Source organism: Camelus dromedarius, chromosome 13, assembly GCF_036321535.1.
Source record: "Camelus dromedarius isolate mCamDro1 chromosome 13, mCamDro1.pat, whole genome shotgun sequence".
In the NCBI taxonomy this organism is placed as follows: domain Eukaryota; kingdom Metazoa; phylum Chordata; class Mammalia; order Artiodactyla; family Camelidae; genus Camelus; species Camelus dromedarius.
The window spans coordinates 25,570,696-25,590,948 of record NC_087448.1 but is presented as its reverse complement, the minus strand read 5'-3'; the positions used below and the strand labels follow the sequence as shown (position 1 = coordinate 25,590,948).

Below are 20,253 nucleotides of genomic sequence, written 5' to 3'. Positions count from 1 at the left end.
CCCATCACGGCCCGCCCCTGCCAGCTTGTATTTAGGGTTGGAGAGCGCAGGGACCCCCATGCTGGTTTTTCTGTTCTTTCTGCCAAGCAACTGCTGCTTTCTCCTCTGAGCCTCGGAACCTCCCTTGGTGTTCCAGCTGACCAGCGTAAGGGCACATTTCCTCTTCTGCCACTCCCTCCCTCCTGCACTGATTTCTTTTTTAATACCGGTTTTTGTGAGAATCTTCTTGTGTTTCATAGTAAGAGATATTCTGTCAAAGTTCAGTAGGTGTTCTGTGTGAATTGATGGATTTGTAGATGGAATGTTCGATGTATTTGTGGGAGGGGGTTAGCTATGTGTCCTTTAATTCTGCTGTCTGGCACTGCTGTCTACGTTTGCCTCTTTCAGACTGCTAGTTGTCTTCAGAATAGATCACGGGAAGACTTGGGATCTTTCATTATCACCATCTAGTGGCTAAAATTGGGCAGTGCCAACTTCTATAAGATTCTTTTGAAAATTGTTCTGGAAAGACAGTATTTTGGATTTCCAGAAGTACATTGGGGTAATGAGCAAAAACTCCTGTGCCAAGTTTTGTGCTAACTGCAAATCACAGACCAGAGTCAGTATCTTGTAGTAAGTAGCCTATAATGAAAAAGAATATGAAAAGGAATATATGATGTACATGTATGACTTGTACATCAGAAATTGATACATTTTAAACTGACTATACTTCAATTAAAAAAAACTGTAAATCACAGAATTCAGTTCCACAGCAAAGACAAATGAGAACACCTGTACATGGAACCTGCATACTATAGCAAGAGTCTAGTAGTGACATTAAAAAGCATTCATAATTTTTCACTATTCCTAAGAATATTAATAAATGAAGAAATTCTATGAAAGTTAACATATAAACTCAAGTGACTGTAACACAGAGTGTATGGCATTCATTTAAGTAACTACTACTAAATTTATCAAACCTGTCAACTGTACTTACAAGATGAAGTAGGGATTTGGAATAGAGGTGATTCAAGAACAAGTTTTTTTAAAATGGTAGTTGGGAAACCAAAACAAGGCCAGGCAGGAATCTGCCAATTAAATTTTGCTGCCCTTTAACGACTGTGTAACTTTTGTGATTTCTATTTTTGTTAATTTAACTTGTAAATGTATGTAATTTCCTCTAAGAGAAATCATTTTGTTGATGTATGAATTATACTAAAGCTTTAGAATAAATATATCCTCACCCATTAATTCTGGTGCCCCGTACTAGTAAGTGTACCCACAAAGTGTCATCATTTGTAGGTACAGGAAATTAACTATTAAATATCTGGAACCCTCAATCAATACTGGCTCCTTATTAGAAATCAGAAAAAAATTTTGATCTTAGTAAGTTTCATCCAGTTTTATAATTGCTCTGGCAGTACTTAATGCATTTTCTGGGGCTGTATTTCCTTTATGAAGATGACTTTTTTTTTTTTCAAGAAACTGTTGGCACTTTATAGAAAGAGCAGTGTTTCAAAACCACACACATGCTTTTCCCTATTCACAGACAAAGGCAAATGAGTTGGCTGAAGTCTGTTTCCCACATCTTCCTCATATTTACCCTTTACTGTCCAAATAGCACCCTGCCCCTCAGACCCTCTACATTTTCTCTCCCGTATTTAAAACAAGATAGGATGTTAATCATAAATTCTTTTACAGGACTGAGTATTCTAAGGATAAGCTCTTAATTCACTTTGAAGTAAAAGGCTTTTTTTTTTTTATATATATCATATACGTCCTTCTTTAAAGGAAAGTTGGGTATCAGCAAGTAAGTAAAATTTTTCTGGCTGCTTGGAAACATTCATACCAGACCTACAATTAAACTAGAGCTGGAGTTTGTGCAGACAGTTCCCAGCTATGTATGGGGTACAGATTACTTACAGCTTATTAAAGGACCTAGTTCAGGCCTGAGCCTTCTTCATACCAACCCCTCCATTCTAGTCTAAGCTTTCCCATAAATGTAAATTAATCTTCAGTCACACCTATTTTTTCTGGCAGGAAATACTGTAAAAATAGCCCAGATTACCAAGGTAAATCGAAGTTTGTTTATGGACGCTATTAAGACAGGAGATGAAAATAATTTCAATAGTTTAAAAACGATTCTGAATGTATGGATTTATATAAAGACATTACTCTCTAAAAAGGCTAGCTGGGTTCAAAGACCCTAAAATTTGGTTTCTAAAAAATGCTTTATAAATTCTTATTCTAAATGCCTAATCTTATATCTTAAAAAAGCCATCCTACCATAAATATTATTTAATATTAAACATTATATCCATCAAATATGGATTTGAAACTAAAACCAAAAATTTATTAAGTTGAACCTGTTTTAAAATCAGGTAAGTACATTTGTTTAGGTAGTTTTAAAAAACTAGTAATACAACAGCATTAGTAGGCATCTTTATTCTCAGATTGATAAAAGCATTTAACATATACTTTACAGTATAAACATATTAAGAGCTATGCATTTTGCTTATAAAGTGACTAAAAGTATTTCAAGCATTATATAATTCAATTTGTACAAAAAAGTAAATTTCCAAATAAAGCTTTGGTTAGTAGAACTGATTATGTACTGTCAACCCATTTTCCAAAGTTGTTCCAGGAAAAAAAAGCTTCATCCACAAACAGGTATTTCTTGTACAAGCAGAACATTTTACTATTCAGTAAGAGGGAGGAATATTACAATAATTGCTTTTGATTTCCACATCTGGATCAGCCTTTTTTCTATATATTTGTGGCCAGAATACCATCACTTTTGAAAACATAAATTATGTAGAAAATCACATTTTACTTTATTCTTAGGAAGGTAATCTATTTTAAAAACAGATTAGACCCATGAGACTCTTAGCTTCTGTATCTACCAAACTGCTTTCCAAGTTTCCAGCGTTAATATATTCCACTGGGGGTACGTCATTTCTGATCTCCCTTAGGAGGCTAGTATCTGCCAGCACTAGTGCTAAGAATCAAATTTTATATAATATCTAAAAACTAAATATGGCCCAAAACTCAATGTTTGTTTTTTTTTTTTACAGATTCTACAATGTATGGATTACCTTTATTCATATGAAAGTAATAAGAATACTACCTAACTTAAATAATATAAAATATCAGTTTAACCAAATTATCATAAAACTGCAGACATTTTTCTATTAAAGTTTTCCAGTCCACTGAGCAATATTTACTCAAAAATATGATTATGAACTTAAATATATACTCTTAAAATTACTATTTATGCTGAACTGTACACTGGTGCTCCTTTTATGATTTTTAAAAATTCTACTTATGTAACTATGTAATTCCAAAATGTAAAAATGAGCCATCACTAAAATTCACTGGAGACTAATATTCTTTCATGAAAACAATTTATGAACGGTTTAAAGTTCTACCGTTATTTCAATTTGGCTTTTTAAAATAGGTAAACTTCTCATTTCAATTATTGTACAATACTTCAAAACTAGTTTAACCAAAATGAACCCAAGGAGAATTGGTAAAGCATTCCTTACTTTACATATGATGCCCAAAGTGCCACATACATAGTAATGTGTCACAGAAAATAACTGATATAGTTTAGCAGATTATAGAGCAATCTGAAAGTTTATACAAAGCTAAACACTGCCTCCCTTCCATGTATTTTCTTTTAATTTGATCTTGGCTCTGTTCAGTATCCTTCTATAATAACCATCATATGACATTTATCAGCTTTCTTTAAGTGTTCCAATTAATTATATATACCTCTTTAAACAGCTTTGTAACATTTTAGAACAATCAATCTTTTTCATTAAATATGGTATACCCTACATTTTTCCCACAAAATGCTCACTTTCCTGAGCTATATTAAACACCTTATAACAGGTGTATGTATAACTGAAGACCCTAAAATGTCAAGTTTACATTTTTGAAAACTGCATAGAGAACCGTAACAGTTTAGAAAACCTATTAGTACTCACTATATATTTTGCTTCCTTCAGACTGTAAAATGTTTAATCTTTATTACTAGTTATTACTTTCAGATCTGAATCACTTTTTTAAATTTTCTGAGATTTGACTGCTATTAGGCTGAAGAAACAGTTTTCTGACCAAAACTGGTCCATGGGTCTTCCAAAAAACAATCCTTATATACTCAATAAAGGTATCAAATTTCTGTGCCACAAAATAGTAGAATTACATCAGACCTACAAGAAATAAACTTACCATAATACAATATGCTAAAAGTTAAGGTGCTGTATTCATTATGTCCTACGTCATTTGGTCTTTACCAAGTGGGCATCATGTCTGGAAACCACACTCTGCCGAGGTGCTTAGACACTTCCCAATGAATCTGCTCCAGACTATACTTTTGGTCAGGAACTAGTACCTCTTCCATAATGGATAACTGAGACAGGCGGCCACCGCACATCTTCACAAACTCAACAAAGGCACTACAGGAGACCTCGCATTCCCCTAGTCCAATAGCTGACAAATTTTTGCAACGTTCTGCAATGCGAATTAATTCTTCATCAAGCGGCCGTAATCCGTTAGCACACACAACTAGTTCCACTAGCCTGGGGCATGTCATTCCCACACGGCCAAGCACATCTTTGCTTACTGATCTCCCAAAGTAAAGATGGGTGGCAGGTATTTCATACCGAAAGAATGGATCAAATTCCTCTTCATATAAAAAAAAATACATCACTAGGTTCACTTTGGGTGAATGTCTGATGAAAGCATCCCAGCTGCTCTTCTGAATAGTATGGAAGTGAGTCTGTCCAGGATTCTCACTGACCACATCTATGCGCAAATGTTCTAAGCGAACGTGTTTTTCAGAAGATAAAGCAAGCAGCAGTTCATCACTTAACAAGTGGTAATTCAGGGCCAGTTCACGTAAGCCGTGACACTGATCAGCTACACAAAGGATACCTTGGAAGAAAAAAAGACCTATTTATAGAGTTTTATTCAAGTTCATCATCTGTTCAAAAATTTAATCAAGTACATGTCCCACAACATAATTTTACTACACTTCCCTTACTTCAAAGCTACACAGCTTAAAATTTAGTTGAATTTGACTGAACCAGCAGAAAGTCACACACATTTAAAAATCTATTACTAAGTCTGTAAGAAAATGAGACCAATTCTAAATCCGATACCTTAAAAGAAATGAAAGTAACTTATCAATTCAGAAAAATCATAAGTTAGTAACTGTCATTTAAAAATATACCATGTCTAAGATTTATCCTAGTAATGCATGGACAATGTCATATTAAAAAAAATGATTACTAATACTAAATTTATAAGTTAGGCAAGAAAAATTACATGATCATTACAACAGAGGCTAAGACATTTTTTGAAATTCAAAACCTAATCCTAATTAAAACAATAAGGTAAAACCATATAAAATATGATTTATGTAACTAAATAAAAATTCGGAAGATTAAAAAGATTTCCATCAAATAAGCAAATAGTTTAACTGCTAATAATAATAATACAGTAAGCTTATCAAATTTCTAAGAAAAAAGTACCAAGATATCACTAGATAAATGAGGCAAAAGATAACTACTTAATTCACATTAATGGAAATATACATTATGACTTTTAGAGCTCTTTCATACTCAAAAAAGCAATTCCTTAAATAGTTCCTTATACTTAGGGCACTATGCTTCAAAACTGCCCAAAACCCCTAGCAGCACCAGCTTCTACCAAAGGTCAGTATCAGATCTCTGAAGTGGCCTAGTGTAAGAACTCTGCCCCAAAAAGACACCGTGATACTTGATAAATGACTCACTTAAACCATTTCTTTCCTGTATTTAGAAACAAGGATAGGAGTAACAAAACATACATCGTATTATCTACTACTTATTGTACAAGTATAATATGTCAGGTACTAGATATGCTATCCAACAAATACTCAAAAAAATCTAGAAAAATAATTTTCTATTTTGAAGTTGAGGCAGCTAGCTAAAGACAGCAAAGCTGGAATTTAAACAGACTGAATGACTTAAACGTTCATGCGCTCGCCTACTGCACATGAAGTGACAAGACCCAGGTCACCAATCAGCCGAAGCTTTATTAGCAGAATACAGGCAACAGAATCAGTGAAGAGAGAAACTGAATCACCAGTATGAGTCACCAGAAGAGGGAGTTAAAAGACACCCGTGCTTTACTGTTTAGCCCCTGCAAAGTTTCTGTTCTCCACAAGGTACATGTATACACTTTGAAAATAAACTCTGATCATCCAAGGTAACCTGTACACATCTCTGTTCTTCACAATCTCATAAAGTCTGATATAAAAAGAAAACAAACACGTGGGAAACGGTAACCAAAGATGCAAATAAAAGAAACTTTGAATGTCATTTAGTAACTACTAAGACAGGTGTGGCTGGCATTAATTCTCAGATTGTCCCCAAGATTCCACACCTTAACCTCTGGGACCTGACAACGTGATAAGACGATCACTCCCATGATTATGTTATGCTATAGATAGCACAGTTAGCTTTAAAATAGATCATCCAGGTGATCCTAATCTAATCTCAAGAGCCCTATCAAAGCAGTTTTCCCTGGTTGGTTGCATAAGCTGCAGAAGTCAGATTCAGAGCTTCTCTGGCTAAGCAAGCAGGGACGCCCGCTAAGCCAAGCCTCCAGCTCTAACCCTATAAAACCAAGGTGCTAATAAATGGGCGATGGCTTAAGCTGCTAAACTTGTAGTTGTTATGCAGCAATAGAAAACTAACACACAGTTACAAGTGTTTAAATACTTAACGGAAAATAGTGACAAAGCTAAAACTGGTAAATTATTATTAACTCAGTAATAAAAAGACAAATAACCTAAATAAAACATAGGCAAAGGATCTGAGTAGACATCTCTCCAAGGAAGATATACAAATGGTGAGTAAGCATGTGAAAAGACATTCTGAGTCATCAAGAAAATACAAATCAAACTCACAGTAAGATACTAGTTCGTATTTACTAAGATGGCTATAATCACAAAGACAAATAGGGTTGATGACGATGTGGAAAAGTTGGAACTCTCATACACCGCTAGTGAAAGTATAAAATGGTGAGCTGCTTTGGAAACCAGTCTAGCAGTTCATCAAATGCTTAAACAGAGTTAACTATGATTCAGCAATTCCACTCCTAGTTATACATCCAAGAGAAAGTAAGCCATACGTCCACACAAAAACTTGCATGTAATTTTCAAAGCAGCATTAATCATTGTAGACCAAAGGTGGAAACAACCCAAATATCCATCAACTGATCAACAGTTAAATGTGGTATTACCCATACAATGGAATATCATTTGTTAATAAAAGAAAATGAAATATTGATACATGCTACAACATGGACGAACCTCGAAAACATAATGCTAAGTGAAAGAAGCCAGTCACAAAGGACCACACATAATTCCATTTACCAGAACGTCAACAGCGTCATAATGTAGATCAGTGACTGCCTAGGGCTGGCTGGAATGAGGGTTTGGGGAGTGGTGACAGCTAAGAGGTACACTGTGTCTTTTTGGGATAGTAAAAGTGTTCTAAAACTGACTGCAGTGATGGAGATACTACTCTGTCAATACATTAAAAGTCAGGAAATTGTCAACAGTATGATATATGAATTATATTGCAATAAAGCTGTTAGAAAACTGGTATAGAAATCCATTGTTGGTGGTGTATGGTTCATAAAATTCATTTTGGAAAAAATACAGCAAGAAGCATAAAAAAAAATCCAAACCCTTTGACCTACTTCTCCCACTTCTTAATAATTTGCCCAGAGGAAGAAATTAACAGAAGCAAACTATCTGCCAAAATAGTTCACTTTTTAAATCACAGCAAATATGTGGAAACAAGTTATGTATTCAACCGTAGAAGAACTATGAGGCAAATGTTGGCTTATCAACAAGACAGAAAACTAAGTAGCTAAATGTTCATTAGTTCCGCTGATAATTAATGAGTGTCTTTTACGTTAACCTTTTGTGGTAGGATGTCAACAGGAACAAGATAGCCTTATCCTAACAGAAGCTAGCCAGCAGATAATTAAACAAGAATGCTCCTGGAGTCATAACAAGGGAATCAGGGAGGAATTTCCAGAACTAACACAGACCTACAGAATTAGAAAGACCAAGCTAGCGCAAAAGTGGAAAGGGAGAGTGAATAGAATTTCCTGTGGGAACACTCAGACATGGAAGAAAACACAAGCGTTCTCAGAAATGAAGGGTGCTCAACACACAGTATGTAAGGCTGAAGTCCAAGAGACCAGGACCAGGCAACTATGGGACTTTGTCAGCCTCAGTAAGGAGTTTGGATCTCATCTAAAGTACAGTGAGAAGTTATGAAGCAAACTGGAGGGGGAAAAAAATCAGATTTATATTTGAGGAAGATTACTCTGGCTGTAGCATGGAAATCAAGTTAGAGAAGAGCAAAGCTGCATGTCAGGAAATCAGTTAAAAGGGTACTCACAAAGATTACAGGCCACACCAGAGTGAAGAAGAAAGGCAGACTATGTTAGTTTTGGCTGCTTAACAGAATACCACAGACTGAGTGGCTTTAACTATAAATATTTTTCTCAATTCTGGAAGCTTGAAGTCCGAGCTCAGGGTGCCAGAAATGCTGGGTTCTGGGTTCTGGCGAGGGCCAGAACTCTTCCTAGCTTGTGGATGGCCACCCTTCTTGCTGTGTCCTCACATGGCAGAAACAGAAACCAGATCATCTTTCCTATCCCTTCTTATAAGGACACTCATCCACCCTTATGACCCACTTACCTCCCAACCCACTTCCAAAGACCATTACACTGGGGGTTAGGGGTTCAACATGTGAACTGGGGCAGGGGGTGAGGGGTGGAGGAGACCACCACTAACATTCAGTCCACAGCATACAGATTCAAAGCATATTTCAGTGATGGACTCACTAGACATCAGTGACTAAAGAGATGTAGAAAGTAAGGGAAGGAGGAATCAAGGGTGTCTGTCAGGTCCTTGACAACCAAATGGGTGGTGCCATTTACTGAAACAGTAAAAAGGGAGAAGCAAGGGATTTCAATAGGGGGAAAACAAAGTTCATTAGTCTGAAGTACAAGTGAGACATTCTACAGGCAGTGGGCCACTGGCATCTCAACACAGCTCTGGAGCTTCAGAAACACTAAAAGTAGGAGGTGTTAACATACAGAACAAAACTGAAGCCACTGATGATGATGACACAGCCCACTGAGTTTACAGAGTAAAACAATAAAGAACCCAGTACAAAACACAGTGAAACACCAAAATTTAAGGAATAAAAAGAGAAACTAGCAAAGGAAACAGTAGGGACACTTAGAGAGGAAGAGTGAAAATCAGTAACAGTAACTAATGTCAAATGATGCTTAGAGGTCCAGTAATATAGACAATTATAAGGACTACATGAAATGGGAAAAAAGCTTAATAAAAATGTTTCGTGAAGAAAGCAGAATAGAAAATAGTCCTTAATTTCAACTTAGAGAAAGACACTGTCTAAATATGCAAAATATGGATGGAAAGAAAATACACAAGTTATTTCAAATAAAAATTCTGTATGTTTATACTCCTAAATTAAAAAGTATTACAAGTGCTCTTTTTCTTCCCTTCCTAAACAACTAGTCTGGAAACCATTAAAGCTTGGTAAGACCAAACAGCTCATACTGTACTGAGAATTGATGTAGATATTTAACAAAAATAGATGAACATGGGCTGTCCCAGAATGACCGCACAGTTTCACAGAGAAACCAGAGACCCAAAGGCTCCCATACAGTGTGGTTAAGTGCTGCAGGTTACATTCAGAATGCTATGGAAACAGCAGGTGGGGGTCTAAACCAGAGAGGAGGAAACAGGAACAAAATCAGAACACGAACTGAATTTTGAAGGCCGGATTGGAGTTAGCCAGATGAAGTGAAAAAAAAATTTTTTAAGGTGTTCCACAAGATACAGTATACTGACCTTACACATGTACAAAGAACTGTCATTACACAGGGCTCAAATAAAAGCTGCACGTGAATGAAAAGCAAACAAGATTACAGAGACAGGTAGAGGTCAGGACACAAAGAACTTTGGACCCCATGAAGCTATGAAATATGGACCTTACTCATAGGAAACCTATACAGTAGATGGTAAACTGTGACCAAGGTCACAGAAGAAGGAACTGCAAAACCCATTCTTCTTAACTTCTATTTCATTTAAATTATCACCTTCAGTGATGATTTAGAAGTGGCAGAAAAAATTAGGAAAGTACTGCAACAGACCTTGCCATTGCCATCACCAGCCCCTCCGTGTGGGAGACGTGGGAGGACAGCAAGTGCTCTCCATCCTAGAGGGAATCATTCTCTTGGGGAAAGGCCAGGCTTCAGTTACGGTGACAAGGTGGGAAATGTTTTGTAAAGAGATCAAAACAGGTCTCCCAAATAATACAGCCAGAGTGTTGGGAGGGTGAATCAGGAGTAAGGCATCAGACCAAGACAAAGTATGGGGTTTATACTTGTTCCACAATACAAACCACTTGGGGGAGGGGATAGCTCAAGCAGTAGAGCGCATGCTTAGCAAGCATGAGGTCCTGGGTTCAATCCCCAGTACCTCCTCTAAAAAAATAAATAAAAAATAAATAAACCTGATTACCTACCCCCGCCCAAAAAAAAAAAAAAAAAAATACAAACCACTTGGAGGCTAAATGATCTCAAACTGAGTACTGTAGTAATACTTAGAAAATTCTGTATGAGAAGCTGGAAAGAGCTTTTGTAACGCTACTCCTCCATTTGATGGGCTCTTAGCTCCAAAATTCAACTTAGAAACAGCATTATCTTGCAAAATGTAAGGCAACGACTTCAGCACAACTATTCTCCCTCTACATAGTCAGAAAAAAGCAACTGTGAGGTTGCTCTGACTCAAAACCTACCCTGTTAGCTCAGCCACAATTAGAGAAAATTCTATTTTACCGAAAGGGGCACCTCAGGCAGACTGCACAGGTGTCATTCATTTTTTAAATTTATGCATTTTCTAGCACAGGCTGGACATAAATTGCCAAATAAGATTAGAAAATAAATTGAAAGTAAGTGTCTAGGCTAGGAATGCTACAAAATTTACACTATTGTATTATGACATCAAAAACATTTTATGGAATAGGAAATAATCCTATTAACCCACCTTCAAAGTTAATGATCATAGTTCCCCCTACTTTGATAAATACATCAATACATTTTACTAAAATTAGCTGGCAAAAACTGCAACATACCTGCTGGAGAGACGTGAGGACAGCTGCTCATCTTCAGCAGCTTGAGTGTATCACTGTTGTTGGCCACTAGTACTTTGAGGGATGGATCATCTACTGGGGTGTCATCTATCTTAAGTGAGGACAAGGATTTGGAGTTTACAAACACAACTGTCAGTGCAGAGATAAAGTGAGACTGAAAAGCGAAAAAAAAAAAAGTTTCAGTTTTTACAAATGAGAATTGACGGGTTTTCATATAAGCAATTTGCAAAAACGCATTACTGGGAAGCGCTGCAACAGCACAGCGCCTGAAGGGAGGGCTGCCTGTACCCCCTCCTGAATCATCCTATCAGTTGAACAGTTAGGTGTTTAAAGGCATGCCTGTATTTGAGCTCTGAAAAAACTTTACAAATTATTGCTGGATACTAACCTACTGAACGTTAGCTAACATACTCGGGGGCTTTATCAGTTGCCTTTTTAAAAACCACATACTTATTTTTTTTATTTTAAGAGAATAGTTATTAGACTATCTCTAATGACATGCAGGATCATGTTAGAACATATATAGAAATATAAATAGTTAACTCTTCACCAAAGAAGTTTTCTGTAAGTAAAATCTGTAAATTAATCCAAGCTGTACCAACTCTGCTGAAGAATAAACCTTTATACACTCACCAGAAGATATTACAAGCAGGCTATACCTGCTCTCAATACTGGCACTGTTTACTTTTCTTTGATTATAATTTCACCAATTTGCTCTGAAAGTCCAAAACGGAGCATGTATCCTGTCCTTTTTCTAATATACTTATTTCTCAATTTTAGTCAGTCTCTTTTAGTACTTCCTACAGAATCCTCTGCAAATTCATTCATTTAACATTACCCATAAGAAGCACAAGGTGATGGAAAAAAAGAAAAGCTCTCTAAAAAATCACATAACTTAACATTCTAAACAGGCACTGGTTTTCCATTCTATATAGTACTTTTCTCATACCCTCACTATCAGTGCAAGAAGTGGGTAAGGGTTCCACTGGATTTCTCATTAACAGCTAATAAAACAAAACCAGCAGATACCTTTGGTAAATCCATAAAGCTTGGCCGAGCAGTTGAAATAAGTCCAAGTGTTTTTAAAGAGCAATTCACAAGCTGTGATAATATATCACAAGCTGCTTCAGCTGACTCTTTGCTGCTGTCCACCTGGGAAAATACAACATCCTTTATGCATGCATACGGCCACATTTCTCTGTGTATTTTTTAACTTCAAAAAGGCAGGAAACACAGTCATTAGTTTATTCCATTATAATTTAAAGATTTAATATTTATCCTTTCAATCAACTACCCTTACATATGATGTCGGCCTTTTCTGAATCCCCCTGAAAAACTGTAAGGGCAATTATCAAGACTTAACTTTCATTATGATAGGTTATATATTTAATGTTGAAAGGACTTGGCTTTTAAGCTTATTTATTTCAAGCCTGACTATATAACCTAATGGAAACATGAATTTATAATCTTTGAAAAATAATTCTGTATTTGATAGTGGATCAGATCAGAAGGTACAGTGTCTATGGTACAAATGTTTCAAAATAAACCAAACAAATATTTCTCCAGAAGGTTCAGGTGAATCACAACCTGGTACTTCACCATCAACGTTATTAATAGAAAGATGAATGTGAAGTAAAATGAGGGCCTCCAACTAGTCAAGCATGAAAATTGGAACCAAATGAGAAGTGGCTGTACTTCTTCTGCAGAGACATTTCCTAGGGGAAGGGTAATATGGCCAAAACACCCTTAAGGAGTTAAGAGGGAGCTCGTCTATCAAAAAGGAAGTTGTTCCCTGGGCTAAAAGGCATCTTTAACAAAGTTGTTAAAAACAGTATCATCACTTTAACTTCCAGACTGATGTACATTACCTTAACCCCAAAATGTTCTGAGGAACTTGTAATACGGATGTACTGACTTATATTACAGTTTCAGAGCTATTTATAACATTACCCTTAGGCTAAGTTTCTCGACACCAGTGGTTCTTTTGAGATCTGCTGTGGTTCCGGATCAGCAGCACTGACAATATCTGGGAATTTGTCAGAAATGCAGATTCTCATGCTCAATTCAGACCACCTGAATCAGAAACTCTGGGACTGACACCCAGCAATCTTTGCTTTAATAAGCACCCTAGGAGTTTCTGATGCACATAAACTTTGGGAACCACTGTTCTACACTAATAACTCCGATTACAAGCCTCTTTGGCCTATAGTCAGTGATGAGTTAAACACAAATATTATCAGGAGAGCCCAGAAGAACTCTGGGATGTGGCTCTTTCTGCAAATGAGAAATTATTTCCTCGGAAAATATACAATCTCTAATAAACATGTTCAAACTTAAAGGACAAATGGTTTTGTGAAGGTCATACAAGTTGGATACAGCTGAATTGTGTCACAGGCTAACTGACCCAGCCAATCCACCAGATGGAATTGGCCTTTAGACCTAAGAGATTAATGCATCAGTCATCTTTTTATAGGATTTACCATTAGAACACTCAGACAACTCAAAGATGACTGAAACCAAAGGGGAAGGCTCTTCAGGTTTCCTCATGGGCAGGTGGGAGAGGGACAATACGTGAGGGTTGCCACATATACAAGACGTCCAACGGGACATATTTATACTAAAAATTATCCACTGATTATCTGAAATTCAAATTTAACTAGGCATCCTGTGTTTTTATTTGCTAAACCTAGCAATCCTACACTCAGTGTCCCAAGTGCCTTTCTTCATGTTTTCTGGGAAAAGGGCCATAATACACCCAGCCATTCCTCAGCTTTCTCCTGGACACATACAGGAGAATAAACAGGTAATCTCCATAAAAGAAGGAAGGATGGTCTTGGAAGCAGACAAGACTTCAGTTTTGGCAAGGATCTCTGGGTTAAGAGACACTGTTTTATCTGGGTTTAACTTGGCCTGTTTAACAGCAGCTACATATGGGGAAATCAGCTTTTCACATGTTACTTTTTAACAATGATTATCAGGTGTGTTAAGGATTTAGTAAACATGCCCACATTTCATTATTCATCCTCAAAACAAAACATTCCAAGCTTCTGTACTCATACAAACCACTGTCATTCCTTAAACTATTCTGACATCTCAAAAAAATCACCCCACTTCATTTATCTCACCACTGCCTGCCTAACTTCCAACACGTCCCTGCTGGCAATGAAAAGAAACAAAAATAGCTCTCCTTGGCATTCTTCCATGTACCTTTTAAAATTTCTCTCTAAAATACACACACCTAAACCTTTTACATAAAGTTTCTATATCTCCTTTTTCTTTAAAGACCTCATATTACAAAGCCAGCAATAAGAAAAATTTAGTCCCTATTAGATAAAAATAGCAATTAAGTTTTAGTCAAAATCTCCACATTTCAATTTTATTGTATATTTCTTTTGCCTCAGATTTGTTCATAATTCAATATGACAGCTTTGGTATATGATTTATGTTTACTTAACAGTTGCTTCTGCCTTTTTTTGGCAAGCCAGGTCTAGTTTTATTTATATTATATTGTGAGCTAATAAGTGCTTTTTAACAAAGGAGAGAATTTTTTTTTACTTTTTATTTGTATTGAAGTATAGTCGATTTATGACGTGTTGATTTCTGGTGTACAGCACAGTGATTCATTTACGTGTGTGTGTATACATATATATATGTATGTATATTTCTTTTCATATTCTTTTTCATTATAAGCTATTACAAGGGACTGAATATAGTTCCCTGTGCTATACAGTAGGACCTTGTGCTTCTGCTCTTTTAAGAAATCATTAAAATTCATAATAAAATGGAATAATTCAGCTCAATATAGTTATCTGTGACAGCTTCTAAGGTACACAATCTAAATCTTGAAGTACTTTTCCTAAAAATGCAACAGTTTAAAGGCATGAGAAGATGTACTGGTTTAGAACACAAAAATCACTAAATATGCTTCATTTTTAAAAAGAAGGATTTAAAGTATTACCTTGAAGCTGACATACTGTAGATGGTTTGAATGTCTTTTAATAATCTGTTTGATCAGCTCTGGATGTGTAGCTTTCAAATAAGATGTAGCTGGCTGATTCAGTTCAAATTCAAAACATCTCCACAAGTCAGGCATGTGAAATACTTGGTTCCAGTTGCGGCAAACTTGGGAAGCATGAGCCCGGTCAAGAAGAGGCAAATACTTAAATACCTGGAGAACAATGTCCTGAAGGAGATTACCCCAGTCACAAGTCTGTGAATGCTCACTTGCAGTCCTCAGTTTCTTGGATTTCTCTGCAGTATCTTCTCCTGATGAATTATGGTCACTATCTCTTCCTATTCCTCGTTTCATCCTATGCAGAAAAATGCATCATTTTTTTTCATATTTAACTTTTCAACAGAAATAAATCCAAAGTTCACCGTGATATGTATATATGTATTTATAAAAGCAAACACAAACATGCAGGCAGAACTGGACCACTAATTCAAGACTATCAAAAAAATATATAATGAAAAATGCCACTAGAGACCAACTGTCGTTTTACTAACTTAATCTTGGGCAGGTGTTTTTAAATATTTGTATTTGTACTGTATTATTTGGGAAAGAAGTTTATCATAATTTTGAAACTAAACCAAGAGTTTGTATTTCAAAAATTGTTGTCAACTAAAAAGAATATAAAAGAGAACCTACAGTGACTCTCAAGATTTCTTAAAAGTCATCAAGGATGCCTACTATATTTGAGTTCCTGAGTTCAAGGCAGGAAGAGAACCAGGAACCTCCAGAAAGGATCAGAATTAAGTAGCCAACAGATATTTCTACACTGGGTAGCCTGTGACATTTGTTACTGCCAGACCCAGTTTCTGCTTAAAATGAGCAAATTCATCCCTCCAGTGCAGTTTGGTCTGGAATGTGTTTTCTTCTTCAACACACTACTTGCTATTGCAATGTTTTATCTAAGTTGTATTTCTGAATGATAGGTATGTGTTTATTCTATGTATTTGTATTACCTTCATTCTATTGTTTGCCTGAGAATAGCTCTGTTGTTGTTGCAAAACAGTAGTGTGGTTAAAAAGAATGGGTTCTGGAATCAAGCTTCCTGGGCTTAATTCCCAGCTCCCTCACTAGTTATGTGGCATTGAACTAAAATTACTTAAACTTCCTGTGCTTCAGTTTGTAAAATGGGGCTATCAGAAACACACAGAGGCCCTTGTGAAGAATTAAGCAGTATTAGGGCTTTTAAAAGGAGATACCAATGATGGTGGAACTCAGGTACAGGAAAGCAGGCCAGTATTAAAGACATTCAAGTGCAAGACATAGTAGAAACAGGTTACCAACCAGAAGGCAAAGAATGATCCTAGTTTTCTTTTAAAATGGAAGTGTGTGTGAAAGTGAGTATGAAAACACAAGCTCATGTATGAGAAACACACACTGGAAACAGATGCACCACATTAACATAGTAACTGTAATAGTGGGATTATATCATACAGTATTATGATAACAATGGGATGATAACAACAGTGGTAGAATTACAGGTGAATTTTTTTTTTTTTGCCGATATGCTTCTCTGTATTTTACACATTTCTTTTAATGTCAATGAATTACGCTATCATCAGATTAAAAAAAGTCTTGTTTTGATTGATTTGGAAAAATAAGCATTGCAGGCGCTGCAGAGGACCTGCAGAGCACTTGGTTTAGAACCTGCAGTACTTTGTCTCTGGAGAGCAGCTCCGGCAGGGAATGGTTTGATTTACAGTTACAGCTTTTTTCTTTGCAAAGGATGGCCTGGGGCTCTGACTCCCTTCGGGCACATGAACATGTAAGAATTGATTCCTGCGTGGGACAAATGCTGCACACATGTGTGGCTCTTAACCAAATATGTCTCTGCAGACTCTCTACCTAGCAGCAAGCAAGACTTGTGAAGGAGGACTGGGAGCTGGAGGAAAATGGCAGAGGACCCTGGTTTTCATAACATTAAAGTCAGCCCAGGAGGTCTTAGTATCTGTGCGATAAATTAAACTGCCTATTCCCCAATGCTCCTACTTCCAACCATGAGTTAAGGGAAGTAAATGATGTATATACAATTGAGCAGGGGGAGAGGAAGGGAGAAAACAGAATGACAGAGGTGATGGCAAGAGGGTAGTTTTATGGAAGACAAACTTACCTGTGAATCTAAGAATACATGTTTTAAAATGTGTTTAGAGAAAAGGTAATAAAATCTACAATGTCATCTTAGATGTAAAAAAACAAAAACAAAAACAAAAAACCTCTCCTAGAAATGTTCTACTAGGGGTTCAGATAACTGTCATTATGACCCATTTTTTTCCGCTTTAACTTAACCTGAAGGCTTACTTTAATTTTAGCATATAAAATTTGGGTCAAAGAACAAAGAGTTTGCTACCTAGGGCTTCTAATTTCTCTTCTAACACTACTCAGAATTTCAAGATACAGAGATTGAAAAAAGAATGAAGTCCTCTTTATAATTTCTACTCATTACAGAATGCAGATCTTCTGTTTCTGGAGAAAAGGCTTCTAAAACCAGAACTATTCAACTTAGAGATGTAATGATTCATTTTTGAAGTACATGGCCAGAAATAAAGTATATAAACAAAAATGAGTCTTATTCACACAGTTATCTTTGTTAATACTTTGCTGAGCCTAACAACAGACACTTTCTTTTGTCTATTGCAGCCCTGTTTTAAATAAAGTGTATTTCAATACCTTTCCAAGTTGAGGGGAGAAAAAAGTCGACATATTAAAAAGAAGTATCCAACACTGAAGAATGGTTATCTCTTGATCTAGATATATGACTATACAATCAGGAAACTATATTTTAAGTACTTACTAGTTTACAAATAACTGAACAAAATTCTGTAAATTGTCATATATAACCTTAGTATGTCAAAATTACAGTATATTAAGCAATAGGAAAAATGTAAGACCACACGCCAATAAAAATGGTCTCTGTATTATCCTTATTTATGCATAAAAATAGAAGAGCATAGTGGGCACCTAAGAAACATTTTCAATGTCAAACTTTTTTTCCAAGATGATCTCATTTATTCATGCAAAAATTTACCTTGCTTTCAAGAGTATTTAATTAAATCTATTTACACATGAAACTGCTATAGAGAAAGGTAAACATTTCAGAGCATCAACCAGTCTGCAAAGAATTTACTTCAATGGACTATTCATCTACTTTGTCAAAGTGAAGACACCTCTTACATTTGAACAGGAGTACAGAGAACGATTAACGTCTCTGAGACTTTGTAGAGCACCAAAACTAGGCCTCTTTCCGCAGTTCACTTCAAACTGCAACTTCTCCAGGCCCCAAATCATCTACGCAACTTAGGCCACTCAAAGCATTTGGTGAGGGACTGATATTCCTACAAAGCGTCAAAAAGCAAACTAATAAGGAAAGATTCCAGACTGACTGAGCAGCACAGGGAGCTACAGAATTAGTTCTTCACATTTCCATACATTCTGAAAGGAGCAGTCAACTTGGTCACCATATGAAGAGTCGAAGACTACTTTTAGTACTCTGTGCTGTGGTCATTTTAAAAGCCTCTTTGTATTTAGCTGTAAAGCCTGTTTTGGCATCACAGTTCCTTTCCATTTATGTCCTGCTTTGACTAGTAACAAAATTAATGCGCATTCGCTGGCTGGAGTACAAGACTAAAACAGGGGAAGAGATTAGCCCTCAGAACTAGACGGTAGCACAGGGTGGTGGTGAAAATTTGTTTAGCAGTCATTTGTAGTTAAGTGCGAGTCGATGGCATTTGTATAAATATTTCAGAGGTGTTAGAAAAAAGACTCCAATTAAAAGATCTGGGCCATTCGATTCGGCATCACCAGCAAAATAACAGTAGTCATCTCATTTCTTAGCTTGAAGATGCAGGCCAATCATTTGATAACCTGCTATCTGATCCTTGTCTGCAACCCCACCTCAAAGGACTGCTCTCGCCGAAAACAGGCGCGAGGCTGCACATCCAAGTTGACCAAGTTTTCCACTTGCTACACGGCCGGGACGTCCCCTCCTCCCTGCGCCACCTCCACGGACTGGCTTTCCCTGACACTTCCCCTGCACCCTACTCTGGGCAGTCTGTTTGCGCCTGGTTACTCAAGCTACGTGTAGGGCCCCAGCTGACACGGGGAAGAGCCTGGCAGAGCCCCACCAGCCCGCACTCAGGGTAACCAAGCGGGACGCCGGGCGCGGCGGTGTGGCGGGGAGGCTGCACGCGGCCCCCGCGCACGCTCCACGCCTTGTTGACATGTTTGGAAGCAGGCACAGCGGGGCAACGCCCACGAGCAGGCTCCGCGGTCCGGGCGCCCCGCCTAGCGCCCAGCCAGGCGCTCCCGAGGGGCGTCCCCCGCCCGCCACCCCGCGTCCCCCGCCCGCCCTGCCAGCCCCGCCGCCCGCCAAGGTCCACGACCCTCCCCTGCCCCGCCGCCTCCGCAGCGAGGTTCCAGTCCCCAACCCCCGGCCGTTACCTGCTGTCGGGGGCGGCTTCCCCCCCACACCACCCAGGGCTCCGGGGGCAGCTGGTCCTGCGGCTCTCACATGAGGCTGCCGAGGCCCCGCGCCTCGCGCTCCCGCCGCCGCTGCCCCCCGCGCTCCGCCCGCATCCGAGGCGCTGGTCCCACGGCGGGCGCCAACGCGGCTCCACGTCCGCGGCTCCGGCTGCCCAGGGAGAAGCTTTCCTTCTCAGTCCCGCGCCGTCCTCGTCCTTCTCCCGGGACCCCTGGTCGCCGCGAGAGGCACCTTCAGGGAGCTGCCGCCACCGCGTAGGCCCCTTCCGCCGCAGCCCAGGCACCCAACGCAAAATGGCGCCCGGGCTCGCGGCCGCGCGCTTCCCCGGCGCGCCTCCCCCGAGGGGGGCGGGCGCGTGCCCGCCGCGGCGCGTCCCGGGAGGACGGGGGCGGGGGGAACGGTGGAAGCGTGCGGGGTGAAGGGGAGAGGGTCGCGCCCACGCGGGAGTGCTCGCCGCCCCGCGCGGCGGGGGGCGTTGCCTCCTGGTTCCAGTAGTGTCGGCCGCCTTCCTCCCGAGAGTTGACCGCGGC

General features: G+C 38.4%; 2 protein-coding genes across 3 annotated transcripts in view; one reads left to right on the top strand and one right to left on the bottom strand.

Annotated features, from left to right (window-relative positions):
- Positions 1 to 4,232, top strand: part of CLN5 (CLN5 intracellular trafficking protein) — a 22,391-nt gene extending 18,159 nt beyond the window's left edge. Inside the window, exon 4 of the mRNA XM_064493067.1 lies at positions 3,054 to 4,232. Coding sequence (XP_064349137.1) covers positions 3,054 to 3,088 — 35 coding nt within the window. The 3' untranslated portion in view covers positions 3,089 to 4,232. The remainder of the gene's footprint in view (positions 1 to 3,053) is intronic.
- FBXL3 (F-box and leucine rich repeat protein 3) lies at positions 2,409 to 20,253 on the bottom strand. 2 transcript variants are annotated; one of them, XM_031466147.2, is made up of 5 exons: positions 19,684 to 20,253; positions 15,196 to 15,547; positions 12,267 to 12,389; positions 11,220 to 11,391; positions 2,409 to 4,917 (listed from the first exon to the last, which is right to left on the bottom strand). In XM_031466147.2, the coding sequence occupies exons 2-5, from the start codon at positions 15,544 to 15,546 to the stop codon at positions 4,274 to 4,276; spliced, it is 1,290 nt and encodes a 429-aa protein (XP_031322007.2). In that variant the 5' UTR covers position 15,547; positions 19,684 to 20,253; the 3' UTR covers positions 2,409 to 4,273. The 2 variants fall into 2 exon arrangements, with proteins under 2 accessions (XP_031322007.2, XP_031322008.1); XM_031466148.2 differs by lacking the exon at positions 19,684 to 20,253 and adding an exon at positions 18,418 to 19,621.

Excerpts from the sequence above, each read along its gene's own strand:
- FBXL3 (XM_031466148.2), bottom strand. Across the intron at positions 12,390-15,195 it reads TACAGTATGTCAGCTTCAAG|GTGGACAGCAGCAAAGAGTC; the intron begins GTAATACTTTAA and ends GTATTTTCCCAG. Across the intron at positions 11,392-12,266 it reads GCTTTATGGATTTACCAAAG|TCTCACTTTATCTCTGCACT; the intron begins GTATCTGCTGGT and ends TTCGCTTTTCAG.